At 47.1% G+C, this 18,197-nt stretch overlaps 1 protein-coding gene across 2 annotated transcripts in view; it reads left to right on the forward strand.

Annotated features, from left to right (window-relative positions):
• MINDY1 (MINDY lysine 48 deubiquitinase 1) overlaps positions 1 to 17,777 on the forward strand; it is a 77,373-nt gene extending 59,596 nt beyond the window's left edge. For both annotated transcript variants that reach the window (XM_086947447.1, XM_086947446.1), the window contains one exon: positions 17,569 to 17,777. In XM_086947447.1, coding sequence (XP_086803573.1) covers positions 17,569 to 17,649 — 81 coding nt within the window. In that variant the 3' untranslated portion in view covers positions 17,650 to 17,777. The remainder of the gene's footprint in view (positions 1 to 17,568) is intronic.
• The last annotated feature ends 420 nt before the right edge of the window (positions 17,778 to 18,197 follow it).

The following is an 18,197-nucleotide window of genomic DNA, read 5'->3' on the forward strand; positions in this document are numbered from 1 at the left end:
GCATAATGGTAGGGGACACTACCAACATGGTCTCCCTTTATGCGGATGATGCACTTTTCTATCTGACCTCCCCAACTGAGGCCCTCCCCGCCTTGTTGCGAGTCCTTGACAAATTTGGCGCTGCATCTGGGTTGCGGATAAATGTCGCTAAATCTCTTGTTTTTCCACTGACTGGCACTGTCCCGGATCCCGACACGGAGCTTCAACGGTTGGGCCTCCGTTATGAGAGGACGGCATTCCGATATTTAGGTATCCAGGTGGCCGCATCCACAGAAACCTTGCTCACCTATAATATCGACAGGATACTCGCGGCCCTCCGCAAATCTATTGACTTTTGGAACACGCTCCCTCTCTCCCTTATGGGGCGCTTGGCGGTAGCCAAACTGGTGATGCTCCCTAGGGTCTTGTATGTTTTGCAGATCTTTGTGTCCGTTACCTCCACGAGTATTCCGCACATTGAACTCTCTCCTCACCTCCCTGCTTTGGGCGGGTGGGCGCAGTAGAGTCGCGTTGCACACGGTGACAAGGTGTTGGGACGAGGGTGGCCTCGAGGCCCCGAGGTTTGACCTCTACTACTACGCGGCACAGCTTCTTCCGGCAGCCAGATGGTTTGCCGATGATGATAATTGGGAACTGGCATTACTTGCCGGTACGGCAACTGATAGGGCCCTACAGGAAGCCTTGATGCAAGGTCGCGGAGCAGATGACGGTTTACCTTACGTGGTGCGTCACACTGCTAATATCTGGCAGCGCTTTGTCGAAAAGGTGCTGTGTCGTGCGCCGTTCCATAGGGAGCTCTCCTATCTGGATATTGGCCCCAGTGGTCCGGTTGGAGGAAAGCATGTCTTTTCGGGAGTGGCGATCTGGTGGATGCGAGACCCTAGCGGACCTCTACCCGAACGACACCTTTGTGTCCTTTGAAGGTGTCAGGGAGTCATTTGAGCGGAGTGAGGGACAATACCTCCATTATGGTAGTCTCCAGGATGTGGCCAAGATCACATGGCCCCAGTTCCCGGACGCGCCTCCGCTCACTAATACCCTAGACATCATCATGTCCTGTGGAAGGGGTAGACGCCTGATCTCCCTCCTCTATTCCGCTATGCGCCGGGATTCAACCCCCCCCCCCCCCCCGTCTGCTCCGGCCTGGGAAATAGACCTGGGAATAGAATTGGAGCCTGCCCAGAGGAAGCGAATTGGGCTGTTGACCCACAAGGTCTCCTGCAACGCACGCTTCAAACTTATTCACTTTAATTTCGTCCACCGCACCTACATGACACCGGTCTCCCTTCATCGCATCTCGGCGGATAGGCGCCACAACTGCCCCAGGTGTGGAGTGCGACTGGCGGGCTTCCTGCACTTGGCATGGGAGTGTCCTCTTGTCCAGGACTTTTGGCGTAAGGTGGTGAGGTATATTGCCCAGGCCACGCGACTCAGGCTTCCACTGGACCCACTCCAATGTCTGCTTGCACTGGTGCCCAAACCAAAAAATAGTAGGTTACCCTATAAGTTCCTGCAACTCCTACTGGTCTTGGCTAGGAGACGAGTGGTTATCACTTGGATGGGTCGTAGGGCGCCGGACATTTCCCTATGGTTGAGAGACGCGAGGGAATGGGCATTGGCCGAAGAGACCCACATGCAGCATACCCGTAGGGATGGAAAGTTGCAGGATGATCTACTGGCTTGGAGGATGCTGTGCATGGAGGGCCTGGCGGAGGATGACTCGGATGCCACTAGCGCTGAGTTGTTTTCTTCTGATGCTTCGGGGTCTGAATCTGGGGGGGAGAGTGATGAAGGGGGGGGGGGGGGGGCATGGGACCGTGTAGGTGTCCTCTGTTGCCATGTTACAGTACCCTTACTGAGTATGAATGTATATAGCCGAGATTCTCATGAGTCTATGTAGTCTTGACATTGGCTAGGCCTTCGCTGGCCCTCACACAAATATCCTACTCTATTGGATCAGTACTCGAGATGCCATTTTGGGGGTAAATTGTTGTTGTTTGACTGTTATGTGCTATATTGTTCTGCTGTGCTACAAAAAAAACAAATGGCGAAGGCATTGATACGTCGTTTATCCTTGGGGCGCGAATGCAGATTTCTCCCTTGTTCGACATGCCCCATCCTGCGCCGCCCAGCCTCCGGGATGTGGGCCATACATGGCTGTGTAGTGTCCTTGGAACTGCATATTCTTTTTTTTTTTTTTTTTTTTTTTAATTTTTGAAAACCTTTATTGTGCATAGAAACAGTACAAATACGGGCCCACAACCATCCGGCCGGCCACAAACCTTCGTGTAGCACCAGTGCATGCAATACGGCGACAAGGTACCGCGGCTTGGCAATAAGTACGGTATTAGGACAAACTGAAGAGCGCCGCGGAACCCAGGCACAGGAGCAATGTAGGTTAATTTTAAAATTTTCGTGCGAGCATTAAGGTCAGGCAATTATATTCCGTACTTAATCAATGAAAAAAGAGAGCAAGGTCTATGCAGGTGGGACTTGACAAAAAACAGCATCATCAGGCAATTCGAATCATAACATGCAAGCCCCGACCAGAGGATGGCAACAAAATAGTCAGTCCACAGGAAGCTGCCTCAACAGCCCATCCGTATACACACCGCCACCCATCCCCCAGCACGCCTAACACAGGCCAAAGAAAGAAGGGAAAAATCATAAAAGAGCAAAAAAGGCACCATAGAAAAGAACCTTAAACTAAAAGTTAACCCCCCACCCTACACACATGCAGAGGCTATGGCCTGCCCCCCCCCCAGCAGAGTGTCTGTCGCCCCGTAAACCCGAAATATAGTGAGAAAAAGGAAAGGGTAGAAGAGAAAGCGAAAGAGAAAATAAAAATAAAAATACAATCCACTGACATAGGGAGTAGGAACAGAAATCCGTCCCCGAACTCCCATAGTGGAAGATCTGGGAGGAGGAGTCATTATACACACTGACGAACCCCGCCGGTATAATATACATTCCCCGCCCCATCAGCAACATTAGGTTGAGCATCAATAATCAAGCAATTGGGGAGAGTCAATGTACAGTTCGTGGCAAAACAGGCCAATTCCGAGGTCCACCCCACCTCCACCCACCCGCCCGGTCACCAAACAAAGAGAGTCACCTAGCCCTGGCCCGATCTGGAACTCTGGAGAACAGGAGAAAATGGCCGCTCGAAGGAGGGGGGAGGTGCATACACGAAGAGAGAATGGCGTCCGGTCACAGGAAAAGAATCCCCCTCGGTCTTAGTCGTATCTAGCATAGTCCATCCGTGAAAATCACGAGGCAAGGCGGTCAAAATCCAGAACAAGAATGCTGGTACTGAAGCAGAAGGGCAGGACACCAGCAGCCAATTCCCCGACATCTCGAAGGATCTCACACAGTCAGGCACTGGGCAGGGGGGAAACACTGTATCGGCAACAGTACTAAGGGAACTGCATATTCTTGTTGCTTGTAAGTTAATAGGGCTAATGTCGCTGTGCTTTGTGCCCCGCTTTTTCTGAGACTTTGCTACAATAAAAACATGTTTTTAAAAAAAAATCATGTTTAAACTACACTGTCTGCTGCAGTAGGGGTTTATGCTGTTCGTTAAATGTTGAAAACTAGACCTAATGCTGCCATTGTTTATATTCGAATTACCCAAAATCGTTGGAGTCTGAGCCACCTCTTTATAAATGTAGGGAGCAGCTTTCCGTCAGTAATTACCTGGGGACGTTTAATTCTCCTATTGTTATTAGTGACAACAGGGGCCATCGTCGGATTAGTCTGAGGGTGCAAAATAGGAAATCCAGATAGCCTTAAAAACTGTGCATTATGATCACTATCCTCAAAATTTAGGATAATTATGTCATTGACTTATGGCTAAAGGTCATGGTATACCATAATAAAATCAATCCTGCTTTTAACGTCCCCCCCCCCCTTTTTAAATGTTAAATTTTCATCAGCATCTGAGGGAGTCCACCCCTTACAAGTACGCACCCCAAAAGGAAGAGTGAACGATAGTACTTGCTGCCGGTGGCGCACTTGCGGAATGGCCGCGGCTCTGTGAGGCTTCGCAGTCCGGAATAATATCCTGTGTTTTCAGCCTTAAAAACTGCTTTTAACCACTGCTGCCGACTGATGAACGACTGCTGGTGAGAGCAGTGCAGAACTATCTCCCCTCCCGCTTGAGCCGCGACTTGGCTGGCTGCCGGTGCGATCCTGCGGGAAGAACTGCCTGGCGGTGAGGAGACCGGGGCGGGTACGTGGACCACGTAAAATCCCGTGGTTCCCACGTGGTGGCTGGCCGCACTGCTGTCTGAATCGGCGTTACTGGGGAGAGATACGTGGTGAGTGCAGCAGCGATAACAATCAGCGCTCTGTCTGCACTTCGACTGAGCAGAGGTGCAGCGCTTACCACACCAACGCGTGGCCTGGCAGGTACGGAGCAGCCCTGACTGATTATTTCGACCTAGCTTACAAAATGGCAGCGGCCATGTTGAGACATTGAACTGCTTGAACATTACTATTGACCTGCGTTGTCTGCGGGCTGCCTGGCAGTGGATGAGTGGACGGAGTCAGTGTGGGGCCTCAAGAGGATTGTGACACAACGTGCTTCTCCCCTATGTGGACAGGGTGAGTCTGTGCTGTATATCCTCGAGGTGCGGACACTTGCGCTACCTGCCGCCCTTCCTTTTCAACAACGCAGCGACGAGACGAACAGCGGCGAATATATTCAATCTGTGCAGGGCTGGTGAATTACGCTACGTGCTGCTACCGTCCCATATGTGTTCCTTTGCTAGTTCGTAAAGGCGAGGGACACTGCAGGGGCCCACATCACTGGCGGGAATGTGTCGACAACTTGAACAGTCTCTGGGCGTCATAATCCTGATATACTAGCTGGTAGATGTGCCCAAAGGATCTGGTGTGATCTCCTTGTCAAGTGGAACGGCTACAATAGGTTTTGCTGGGGTGCTATCGACTGTGGTGTACTATTGTGCTGGTCTTGGTGCATGACCCTAGTACGTGCTCTGTGGTGCAGCATAGTACAATATGGGCAAGTTGAACGCTCGACAGCCGCGCCTCACGTTAGAGTCTAAGAGAGGCGCTAAGCAAGGGCTTGCGGAGGCGGAAAAAGGAGAGTCTGATGTGGCAGAGGAACGTAATCCCAGATCGGACACTGACATGCAAACCATCCTCACAGAAATGCGTCTGGGATTTGCCACTATAATTTACAAAGTGGACCACTCGTATAGATACTATTGCCCGTAGGCTAGATGCTCATGACACCCGGCTTAAAGAAGCGGAACAAAGAATATCCGATACGGAAGATGTTACGGAACGACTGTGACGCAAATGGATAAACTCCTGCACATTATAGATGCCAAGAATGAGGACATCGAGGCCCGTAGCAGACGGAACAATATGCGAATACTGGGCGTGCCAGAGAGTACTAGCACGGGCCGGCTGGAGCACTATGTCGGGAGGATGTTAATTGCGATCACCGAAGAGGGGCTGCTTTCTCCCCAATTCATAGTGGAAAGGGTGCATAGGTCACTGGGTCCGAGGCCTCCTCCCGGGGCCAACCCCAGACCCATTATAGCCCGCCTCCTCAACTATCTGGATAGGGATGTGGTTTTGAAGGTGGCCAGGGAGAAGAAGCAACTCACCTATGAGGGAGTTACATTCACTGTCTTTCCCGATTTCACTATGCGGGTACAAGAGGAGAGGAGGAAATTCAACACTGTTAAGCAAAAGCTCAGGCAGGAGCAGGTGGATTACGCACTGCTATATCCCGCACGGCTTCGAGTGACCCACCAAAGGAAACAGACCATACACACATCACCTCAATCCGTGGAAAAATGTCTAAAGACACTGCAGCGGCGAAATGCACAGGAGGATATCTGAGGCGCCACTTTCTGATGTGGAATGATATGATACAACGTGACGCATGATGATGTATTCGAACAAGGGGCCCTGCTTGACTGGTAGTGCTCTGCTTTTCCTGATCTTATATTGACTAACTGTATGGATAATTCTGCTTAAGCTGTTCCAGATTGAGTTGCAGGGTACTGCGTATCTACTCACCAGTTCAGGCAAGAGTTTGAGTAACAGACAAATGATTCATACCGGACACCCTTGTCACTTACTGGATGCTGACGATTGTAGTTGGTTTCCTACTTAGGGACCAGGTTTGAGTATGCCACCTGGTGAGAAGCACCCCAATGGGAATACCCCTTCTGCATTATACACTGTTTGAGTTTTGGAAGGGAGGGGGGTGGGATGGAATCGCCCTGGCATGTTTGGGATGCTTCAGTGGGTGGGTGGGGGTGGGAGCCGATTTCTGCAAGAAATGCGGAGACGCACGTTGTGAGATGACAGAGTTAAAATAAGGAATGTGGTGAGAAATGTCTTCTATGATGCAGCAATGTTATACAGATTTCCTATATGATTATGGCAGGGAAAGAGTCTGATTCGACTCTTAGGATATTGTCTTGAAATGTCAGAGGGCTTAGTGATGCTAGGAAATGCAGACAGATACTGGCATATGTGGATAGGCATCGGATACAGATTGTACTTTTGCAAGAGACTCTTATACACCCGCACTCTCGTAGTACCTTTGCTAGCAGATGGGCGAATATCAGATTGTTTTCCTCTTTCTCGTCATATGCTAGGGGGACTGCAATATTAATTAAAAAGAATGCACCATTTACGCTCCTTGGACAGCTGCTAGATCCCTCCGGGAGATGTGTTATTTTGTGGGGGAGATTGGGTCATGAAACTGTCACTATTGTCAACTGTTATGGCCCGAATGTGGATACGCCAGAATTCTTCACAGTATTGTGGGGCAAAGTTGTGGATATTGGGTCCTCGCACATCATTTGGGGAGGAGATTTTAATGTGGCATTGCAGCCTGCCCTAGATAGAGCAGATGGAGGAGCTCAATACAATTGGAAGGCAAGGGAGGTGTTGCAGGAATCATGGAGGAAGGGGGTCTCGTTGATAGCTGGAGACACGTATAACCTACGCAGCAGGAAGGCACCCACTTGACATCTTACACGGGCACCTGGGCGCGGTTGGATAACTGCCTACTGTCTAGTGGGTTGGTTACAGGGCTGGTTGGGGCAACACATCTGGCCAGAACATACTCTGATCAATGTCCTGTGTTGGTCAACTTGCAGGTACTTGGATATGATAGGCCTCGGTTGGCTTGCCGCCTTCAGCCCACTGCCCTTCTGGATACGGTCTTTAGGGACGAGCTCGGACAAGCGAACAAAGATTTCTTCCCATGCAATAAAGGGTCAGTGGCCAGTGTCAAGGTTGTCTGGGAGGCCTTTAAGGTCACAATTCGTGGATGCTGTATAGCTAAGAGTGATTCAGAAAAGGGGGTGGTGATGAACAGAGTGTCTGAATTAAGCAGACCACTCTTACCCAGTCCAAAGATCAGGGCTTGATCCATCACCGTTATTTATCTCACTGCACCATCCCAGCTCAGAACCTGGCTATATGCAAATCAGTCTGTCCCTGGCCCAGTGCATCATGGGAACAGGGCAGACTAAACTACCAAGCCAATTCTTCACCAGAAAGGAGACAAGCTACCGGGGACCGGTTTCTGGCATTTCAGCCGTCTTCGGCCCGGCTTGCTTGAATCCTGATGGTGCAGTGAGAAAGGGACTCATGTCTGAGTATACCCTGCCACACCTATAGTGGCCAAAAACGATTCAGAAAAGGGGGTGGTGATGAAGCGTGGAAGGGTATACTCAGATGTGAGTCCCTTGCTCATTGCACCATCAGGATTCAAGCAAGCCGGGCCGACGACGGCTGAAATGCCAGAAACCGGTCCCCGGAAGCTTGTTTCCTTCCCAGTGTAAGAATTGGCTTGGTAGTTTGGTTTGCCCTGTTCCCATCATGCACTGGGACAGGAACAGACTAATTTGCATATAGCCAGGTTCTGAGCTGGGATGGTGCAGTGAGCTAAAAAACGGTGTTGGATCTAGCCCTGATCTCTTGACTGGGTGAGAGTATTCTGCTTAATTCAGAAACTCTGTCCATCACCACCCCTTGTTAAATATTTTGTCCACCATAAGCGTGGAAGGGTATACTCAGATGTGAGTCCCTTGCTCATTGCACCATCAGGATTCAAGCAAGCCGGGCCGACGACGGCTGAAATGCCAGAAACCGGTCCCCGGAAGCTTGTTTCCTTCCCAGTGTAAGAATTGGCTTGGTAGTTTGGTTTGCCCTGTTCCCATCATGCACTGGGACAGGAACAGACTAATTTGCATATAACCAGGTTCTGAGCTGGGATGGTGCAGTGAGCTAAAAAACGGTGTTGGATCTAGCCCTGATCTCTTGACTGGGTGAGAGTATTCTGCTTAATTCAGAAACTCTGTCCATCACCACCCCTTGTTGTTAAATGTATAGCTAAGAGTGGCGGGGTGTTGAGGGAAATACAACGAACATTACATAACCTGCAAAAAGATTTAAAGGGTTTAGAGAGACGTATGCAGCGCGGAGAAGTCTGGCACGCACAGAGGGACTTAAGGGTTAAATTATCTGAGTATGAGGCAGAAGCTGCACACGAAAACAGATTCCGTGGCCGCTATTGAGTAGCTTGTAAATATGGCGAAGGTGAAAGGCCTGGGAAGGCTCTCTCTGCGGTCACACGAAACATCTGCGGTAGCACCAACATATTGGAAATTAGCAGTCCAGAGGGAGAGAGATGTCGAGATAATGCCTGTATCCTTGATGTTTTCACCTCACATTATACACACCTTTACACCACGCGCAGCTCTGGCGACATAGAATTAGAAGGATTCCTGGGTGAGATTGCTTTATGCTGGTTTAGTAATGTCCATAGGTCCTTTTTGAGCGCACCCCTAGAGCTCGACGAGATACGAGAAGCGATAATGTCCCTTAAAAATGGTAAGGCCCCGGGACTCTATGGACTACCAGTAGAATTTTACAAATTTTACATAAACATTATGGCCCTGTTGTTACTCGAGGTATTTGAAGAATCTCTAGAGGTAGGTATACTGCCTCCGTCTATGCGCGAAGTTATGATCACATCTTTGTTAAAGCCAGGCAAAACCCCTGAGGTCTGTGATTCATACCGCCCATTATCCCTGATGAATTGTGATGTGAAAATCCTGGCTAAAGTATTGGCGAATCGGCTGTCGTTGCTGATGACAAAAATAATCCTCCCGGATCAATCGGGATTTGTTCCGCGTAGGGCCACCACCCACAACTTGCGTACTCTCTTCTTCCTTATACAAACGGTGGCTCCAGAGTTTCCGGTAGCTGCTGTGTTTCTTGCTGCCTCAAAGGCGTTTGATTCTGTAGAATGGAGCTACCTATTTAATGTACTGCAAATAATGGGGTTTCAGAGTGTTTATCTTGCCTGGATGAAACTGCTATACAACACACCTACTGCTAAAGTACTAATAAATGGCTGTCTCTCCTCTTCAATATCAATACCTCGTGGCACCCGCCAGGGGTGTCCTCTATCCCCACTCTTCGATTGCAATAGAACCGCTGGCTCTTAGACTGCACCAGCTTCATCGAGAGAGCTTTTCAGTGCCTCCAGCGTCAAATCTCTATCTCACTTTATGACGATGACATAACACTATATGTTAAAGGCCCTCACCAAAATTTAAATGCCTTACTGCGAGAGTTTTTAGTTTTTGGTAGACTGTCAGGGATTAACATTAATTGAGGAAAGTCTTACGCTTCCCGCTTACTCCTGCTGTCCCAGTTTCCATTAGATTTTCCCTTGGAGTGGTGTCAGTCAGATCGGCGATATTTGGGCATCCAGGTGTCCAAAGATAGGGAAGAAACATTGAGATTAAACTATGGTACTGCTATTAGGAAATTGACGGCAACCGTGCCCTTGTCAATGGCTGGTAGAGCTTTGCTCATCAAAATGGTGATATTGCCTAGTTTCTTGTATTTTTTTCTTAATATTCCGTATTACCCAGGGGCTTTTTTTTTTTTTAAAACGTTGCGATCGGTGCAGATTCGATTGGTCTGGGGTGGAAGGCAGCCGAGGTTAAAGTGGGAGGTCATGGCGCAACCCTATGACAAGGGGGATTCGACATTCCTGATTGTGAAGTCGATTATATGAGTGCGCAAGCGCACTACGCCTATCACTGGATGGCACCCACGCCATTCACGCCCCAACTTGCGGTAAAGGATTGGATAGCTAGGCCCTACCCCCTAAGCGGTATTATACATGGACCTACTAGTATGTTGGAGACGCCACCCATAACGGTGTCATGTACGATTGATGCCTGGCAGCGTGTCGCTGGCATCCTACAGGTTCCACGGTTATATGCTCCACGCATGCCGCTTACTTACCACCCGCAATTAGTACTCCTGCAAGAAATTGGGTTTCAAAACATGTGCAGACTAGTTAATGTTACCAAATGGGGAGATTTGTTTTTGGGCGGAAAGTTTTGCTCTATGGAGCTGTTCTTTAAGGCAACCACCCCCACACCATTAGAGGTTTTTTTACTATGTGCGATTGAGACAGGGTATGCGGACTATTCTGCCAGATTTCCCTAGGGAACCAGAAATTCTGACTCCATTACTTGGTCTCCTGCAGTCCACGGATGGAACGCATTTGGTGTCTGGTTTGTATAGCAGTATCAGGACACAGCGGAAACAGAGAGACAGTTCGGCTCGTCTGCATTGGAGTACAGACTTGAGGATAGAAATTACGGATGAGCAATGGGGGTATTGCTGTGAATTGACACAAAACATATCAGCTAGTTGCAGATTTAAGGTTATTCACTATAAATTCTTACAACGAATATATTGCACCCCTGAGAGAAAGTTCAGATTCCAGCTCTCCGATACCGATTGTTGTGAGAGGTGTCGGCGTCCTGGCGCTGGTTTCTACCACCTTGCCTGGGAATGCCCTGCTGTGTGGCAATACTGGTCACAGATCCATGCAGCCCTTGAGATCATGCTAGATGTCACGTTTGATAGAGATTCCCTGCTCATGTTACTGGGTCATACTGTGTCTATCCCTAAAGGCTGCAGAAACCTCCTTAACATTACTCTGTTATTGGCTAAACGACGACTGGCGTGCCGTTGGGGGAGGGGGAGAGCCCCAAAATTTAAGGAATGGCTACAGGACATTCTACATTGTCAGGATCAAACCGCAATCTATGCAGAGACTCAACCACTAGCATCCAGGCCCAAAGACATATGGGGGCCCCCTGAAGACCTATCTCGTACGCACGGAGGCTGGAAGTCCCAAGAAGGGGCTGATGAGTAATACCCTGAGTACGGACAATGGGGTATGACTGTTTAACGATGGTAGTGATGTGCTTATATAATGTTCTGAGTTTGAATATCGCCAGAATTAAAGGCAATGTATCTTGCTGTAACTTACGGAGAGATGCTGTATTGGTGCTACATGTCTACGTCTGATATGCCTATGTATCTGGATCGGTGAAATGTTTTTGCCTATGACTTGACAATGTCTTCAATAATGTCATTATATGATTGATCCACATGTTATTATCTCACAACTCTCTCACTGTATGATACCTATCTTTAACAAAATGCTCACTGCATTGTATGTTATGCTTGTATGTTACAAAAATCAAAAAATAAAGGCTTTAAAAAAAACAACAACAAAAATAGTACTTGCTATCCAACCTTAGCGCAACTTTTTTAACGGCTGGTATCTAGAGCCTTTTAACACCTCCAACTTGCTCTTCTTCTTGTACTATTTTTCTGTACATAATCTACGGGCTCATATGTTGTATTAAAGTCCGTGGCTACAATAAGATAATACTCTTTTCTTGAAATGTCAAGAAAGTTTGAGAGCATTGTTCCAGTGTCTGAGGGCTTCTGGCGGCTACTTGTTAAATAATCTGACAGGAGTCTTCCCTTTAGGCAATATCGGATCTAAACCAAGAATCTCCTGTGAGCCTATATCTAGCCGCTTGATTTTACAAGCCAATGTGGTCTTAACCCAGATCAGCAAGCCACCAGCAGGTCTAACGGTTGTTTAATGTCTAGCTTCAATACTAAACGCGGTATACCCCACCCTATGTATTTGTTCTGTTGCCCAAGTTTCTTGAAGGAGACCTATATGGCTGCTGTCCACTAGCTGTCCCACTCCGGGTCATTTAGTTGGGACCTTATCCCTGCAATATTACACAATATAATGTTCAATTGTAGGTCATTATTTAAGTTTCTCTGTAGCCGGTGTCCTATTATGGAGTTTTCTCTCATTAAACCTTGGGTAGGTGCATGATGGTCAAGCAAACCAACTCCGGTTCGATTCTCTGTTCCATTTAGGATGTTGTTTATAGAATATCCCCCACAGGTTGACTAGCCAGATCCATGTCATTGGCCATCATCGGTTTAACATTCCTTAGCAGTCTGGGTTGTCCAGTTCTGTTAGTGCTTGGTATCTATTACTAGTTGCAAGGGAGAATTGCTCCTTACTCTTCTGTAAATTCTGGGCTTTACGGGCATTTGATGAAATAACTGGACCAGTGGGTTTAAGAGGTCTATAAAAAAGGACCAGCGGCATAATGCCAACCCCAGGATCATAACCCCACCCAGTTAATTTCCTCCCGCTTCTGAGCAATTTTCCTGCAAGGACTGGGGATCAGCAGTTTATCACTATACAGTCTCCATGGGTAGACTTGCATAAGGGACCAACCCATCTCACTCTTCTAACAAACAAAAATGTTGTGGTAACTGGAGTTTGTGAAATCTGAGTTTTGAGATAGCCAATGACATACTTTATTTTCGCTTGTGGTTTCTTTAAAATTGCCCTAGAGCAAGGGGACATTAGTTAAAATCACTACGTATGGACAACATTCTGGTGGAAGATCCAGATTCACCTCATTTAGAGAATCGCACATGTCAGCAATGTTATCTGTTGGTGAAGGAGGCTGCCTAGTGGGTTCAGTTCCATTTACATTGTGTGGAAAGCTGTGAGCCTTAGGCTATTACTAGTACGGCCACCCCCAGTTATATGGTTGACTTGCTTCAAAGCTTTTGGATAGGTCCTTTCCCCAATCATTACCTTTTTTGAGTGGCAACCAGAGGAGAGGGCTGTATGGTTTTGCTACAGTGGCTTCCAACCCTGCTATAATGTAATGCAGATTCTTGTACACCCCCCCCCCCCCCCCCGAAGCAGGGCGTTCTGATCCTATGAGCCCGACTTTTCCTGCCCCAGACATTAGACAATTGACAGAATTTTGGATATTACCCACATTGGCCTCAAGTTTATCAAGGCTGTCCAATATTGGAGATCTCATGCAGATATGCTCACACAGGAGGTATAGTGCACCCTGCCTTAGGGCTGTAAGGCCTGCTGGAGGGTTGACGTACCTGTACAGCATGCAGTGTCTGCAAGCATGGCACACGGGGATGGTTGCCATGTCATATTTTCACATTTATCTGCACCAAGCCTGCAATGCCAGTTTGCATGTTGGTGCTGAGGGGTCTTTTAGGGTGGCACAGTGCATGTTGCAGCTCTTGGGACCCTCTTTGGCCTCCTTGCCTAAGGTACCACTTACTAGGGACCCACAGGGGGTGCTTAAGGTATTGCCAGTTGGGGAAACAATTGTATAGTTTAGGGAAAGATCTGGCACCGGGGACATGGTTAGCAGGATCCAGTGCACTTCTGTCAAAATTGCATACCAGGCAAAACATGGGATTGACCATGTCAAAAACATAACCCCCCCTGTCCCCCCCCCAAAAAAAAAAACCAAAGAGAATGGGACTAACCTTTCCCAAGAGTCTTAATCATCTAAGTGGAAAAACCTGGAAAGGACATCTGCATTGGCATGGTCGTTCCTGGGTCTGTGCTCCACTGTAAAGTCCATACCCTGTAAAGAGATGGACCACCATAGCAGTTTGGGGTTTTCACCTTTCATTTGCATCCGCCATCTGAGGCCAGTTTGAACAAGGAAGTGAGAAGCAAACAAATATGGTCTCAACTTATTCAAGGACCAAACCACAGCGAAAGCTTCCCTCTCAATGGCCCTCCAGCGCTGCTCTCTGGGGAGTAACTGTTAATGAAAGCAATAGGCTGGTCGTGGCCATCCTAATTGGTTTGGGAAAGGACCACTCTAATTCCTTGTTCAGAGGCATCTGTCAGCACTATAAACTGCTTAGAATAAACTGGAGCTTTCAGAATGTGTGCTTAGCACATTGCTTCCTTCAGAGTGTCAAAGGCCTTTTGACAGCTCAATCTCCAGTTGACCTTTTTTGGCATTTTTTGGAGGGCTGTAAGGGAGGGGTTTACCATGGAGCCATATCCCTTAACAAACCTCCTATAGTACCCAGCCAAGCAAAGGAAGGCCTTGACTTGAGTCTGGGTGGTTGGTGCTACCCAGTCCATAATTGTCTGGATCTTGGGCTGTAAGGGGTAAGGGTTGAACTTGGCCTCCACCTACTAGGTGGCCCCAGTAGACAACAGAACCCTACCCTGCCCTATCTGGCACTTGGTTGCCTTGATAGTGAGGCCTGCTCTCTGCAGGGCCTTAAGGACCTTTCTAGGTGGATCAGGTGATCCTGCCAAATAGAGCTATAGACCGCAATATCATCAGGATATGTTATACTAAAAGACTCCAACCCAGCAAGGACTTTGCTCACCAGCCTTTGCAAGGTGGCAGGGGCATTAATTAGTCCAAATGGCATTATTGTAGATTGGCAGTGTCCATCTAGGGTAGAGAATGCAGATTTCTCTTTTGCTCCAGGGGTCAGGCCAATCTGCCAGTACCCTGATGTTGAATCAAAAGTACAAAGAAACTTGGCTGGCCTTAACATGCCAATAAGCTTGTCTGCCCTTGGGACAGTATGTGCATCTGTCTTAGTGATAGCATTGAGATCTCTACATTCTGCAGAAAACCTCTGCTCTGGTTTACCATCCTTGGAATGAGGTTTAGGGACCAAGACCACCGGGCTGTGAGGGTTCCTACCAGTACCTAAGTCAACCTGGTAGGAACTGAGGTATCGCCATGTAAACCTTTTTTTTTTTTTTTTACACCGTTTCCTACAGTATCTACTTCAGTAATGTTGAGTTATTGTCTGGTTCATTTGACTCATTTATTTTAGCAAGTAGACCATACATTGGGGCATTTTGCAATAATATGGATCACTGCCAAAGCAAACCCCTTCACCACCTGGAGACCCCAAAGCACAGTGTGGCCCAGTGAAGTGCACTGAGAACACTGTCCTGCTTTGCCAAAGACCAGTGGAGGTCTTCCTTTCATCTCCCATCGGTTGTGCATAAGAGCTGGGTCAAGCTGTGTAAATGTTACAGTTGCCTGGCAGTGGCATTCCAGGTGGAGAGACGGTGGTTGATGATGGCTTGTTGTCCGCATAGGAAGGTATTTTCTGAAGAGTAGATAAGGAGAGTGAGGTCAGAGATGGATGATGTCGCTGGAGAAGAGTATTGTGCACAACAAGTAAGATAGAGGTGAACGGGACCTTGTGTGGGAAACTCTGAGTATCCTAGCAGTGGTAGCTACACAAAACTGAGCCCTTAAGGGCTTACACTTGTTTACTCTTCCCATGCTTTGTTTTAGAGTGTAGCTATGGCTGAGCGTAGAAAGTTCAAAGATCTTTTCAAGCAATATGGAGGAGCGTCTAGGAAAAATGCAAAAGGGGGGGGGGGGCTGATGCACCTTTGCATGATAAGACTCACTCTTAGGAAATAGTGTTAAACGATCAAGCACTATGATCAGACTTTGCAGAGACTCGTATGCAGGGAAGCTGGCTGAGGGCAAGTTGGTTGGCGTAACAGACATGGTAAAGAGAATCAACCATAAGCATAAAAAGACATTGCAAAAGCTGACGGCCCTAGAGCTTAATTATGCTGCAGTTTGTCCTTGCTGGGATATGGTGTCTTTATGAACCTGGAGTGACCGGTGGGAGCCTAATACGGGATATGAAAATAGAATGGCTAGACTACACGAGAATGCTGCAGTGATGGCTTCGGACGCTTCTCCTTGTGATGTGAGCTCTTTGTGGTGGGTAGTGAATTGGAATGGCCGGCGGTGTGCTCAGTACATACTTTCTTCAAAGATTTGCAGAGATAATCGGGCAAAAATCAGCCCCGTTCTGGTTACCTTGTATTTACCAGAGTGGAGGGGCAATATTCCAAGACTAGCTGTGAAGAAAAGGAGTATGAATAGATGGTTACTAACTTCGTTTTTTTTTCTGATTTGAACCATGTCAATTTGGTGAGAAAGAAAGCCCTTATGTGAGTCCAGAAGGAGATGACGACAAAAGGCCTGGAGACGTTGATTTGAATTCCTATACACTTACTAGTATCTCACAGTGGGAAGTAGTACCTGTTCTCCTAAGTGTACTTTTTTGGTTAATCTCCTTAACAACACTGTGTGATAATATCTATTAGGATGGCTTTGCCTCATTCCATGGCTACCTGTGGAACTGGATTGGTGGGAAATCGGCTACTTGGTTTGAGGGTTTCCCTGTGGGAGAAGATTACAATAGTAAATGTGGCATGGTTTGTCTGTTGAAGTGTCCAGTACTTGGTCTCTCTATGTTCTTCCCCTTCTTGGTAGCCTTCATGTGCGTCCACTGGGAAGGAGTCATGAGTCAGAGAGATGCATGGGCACTCAGCGATTGTTGGTTGTTTTATACACACGGTGGCCATCGCATTGAGATGTTTATATACTCTAATAGTTATCTGATCTTGGCCGATAGTACGTTTCACCAATGAAAGATATAAGCTTTAAAAACAATAAATACGTGGCACGATTTATTGGGATTAAGGAAAGAGGACAGACCTTCTGGGGCTACTCCTTCGACAGTCTGCTTATTTGGGAGCTGCTGAAATGATGCTTTCTTCAATCACTTGAGCTATACGAAAATGGTCTAGTTTGAGTCTTCCAAATGTATTTTCATGTTCAAATCTAGCCAGGTTTGAATATCCTACAAATAAATCTTGAGAACATATGAAGGTTGTCCCTTCGTACAGTACTTGGCATTGGTGTTTGGAGTTAATGACTGCACAAGAAAGTGTCCTGCTCGAGAGGGGTGGATCAGGAAAAATTGCTGAATGAGATGGCTGTATATGGAGTTATAGGCCGTGAACTATGAAAATACGAACTACTGCGGCCTGCCTCCTTTTTAGACCGACTGCTACCAGTACTGCTTTAAAAAAAAAAAAATGTTATCTCTGCTTTGGATACTGTGCAAACTTCAAATGATCTAGCTTTGTAAATGTTACCCGCTGCAGCCTTAAGCTTTGTACACTTTCAGTGGCATGGTCTGCTTCTTTGAGCTTCCATGCAGCTACTTGAGGAGCTTCTGTACATTGTTGTACTTGGATAACAAATCAGAACATTAGTAGCCTGTAGTATTTTACAGAATGTGTACTTCTGATCTGTGTACCTGATATAAAGACAATAAATTGACTGTGTGAGTTAATCCCCTTTGTTTTCGCTGCTCGTTTTAGACAAAAGCTTATTTGTACGTAGATCCTTAGCGAATGTGTGTGCTGTTGTCCCATTACACTTAGTCGTAACTCAGATACAGTTTCTTTCTTGTCTTACACTGAGACATACATCATTTATTTCTTGTCCATTTTTCTAGGGGCGAAGACAGCCGCCTGGACGCCCAGCAGCTGAACGTCGGCCGAGGCAAAAGCAAGAATCAGACTGTGTCCTCCTATAGTAAACGCTTTCAAATCCAAACTTCTCTGTATCCTCTCAGTCGCTCAGAAAACCTGTTATTTAGACAAAAATCTTACAGTAAAACTTTTAGACAACACTACGCTATCTGCATAAAACTTTGTAAATCTCCTTGGGTTTCCTTGTGTGTTTTATGACCTGATGAGGTTCAACTGCTTTCCAGATGCCACAGCTCTTAAATAACGGATTCAACAGCTATACAACTCTATTCTATACGGTGAATAGAAGCCCAATCATCTGATGAGATTTGAGATAGGTGCCACGTTATAGAAAAAACATGTGTTCAATCCATACAACTTACTTGTGTGCCAGTCCGTTTTATCTGGAAGATGTCCGACTTGTCGGAATCTATCTGTGTAAGAAACCGCCCTAGAAGGAGCAGGATTCTTTTCCTTTCTAGACTACTCTGGTCTAATGTCCTGCCTAAGGCATGCAATTATCTGAAGTAGCACAAATCAAATGCAGACGAACAGATGAATCTGCCCAACATCTTGATCTTTTCTAAATAATAATTTTCAGTTGTGACTTTGG

This window comes from Lissotriton vulgaris, chromosome 12 (genome assembly GCF_964263255.1).
Source record: "Lissotriton vulgaris chromosome 12, aLisVul1.2, whole genome shotgun sequence".
Taxonomy (NCBI): Eukaryota; Metazoa; Chordata; class Amphibia; order Caudata; family Salamandridae; genus Lissotriton; species Lissotriton vulgaris.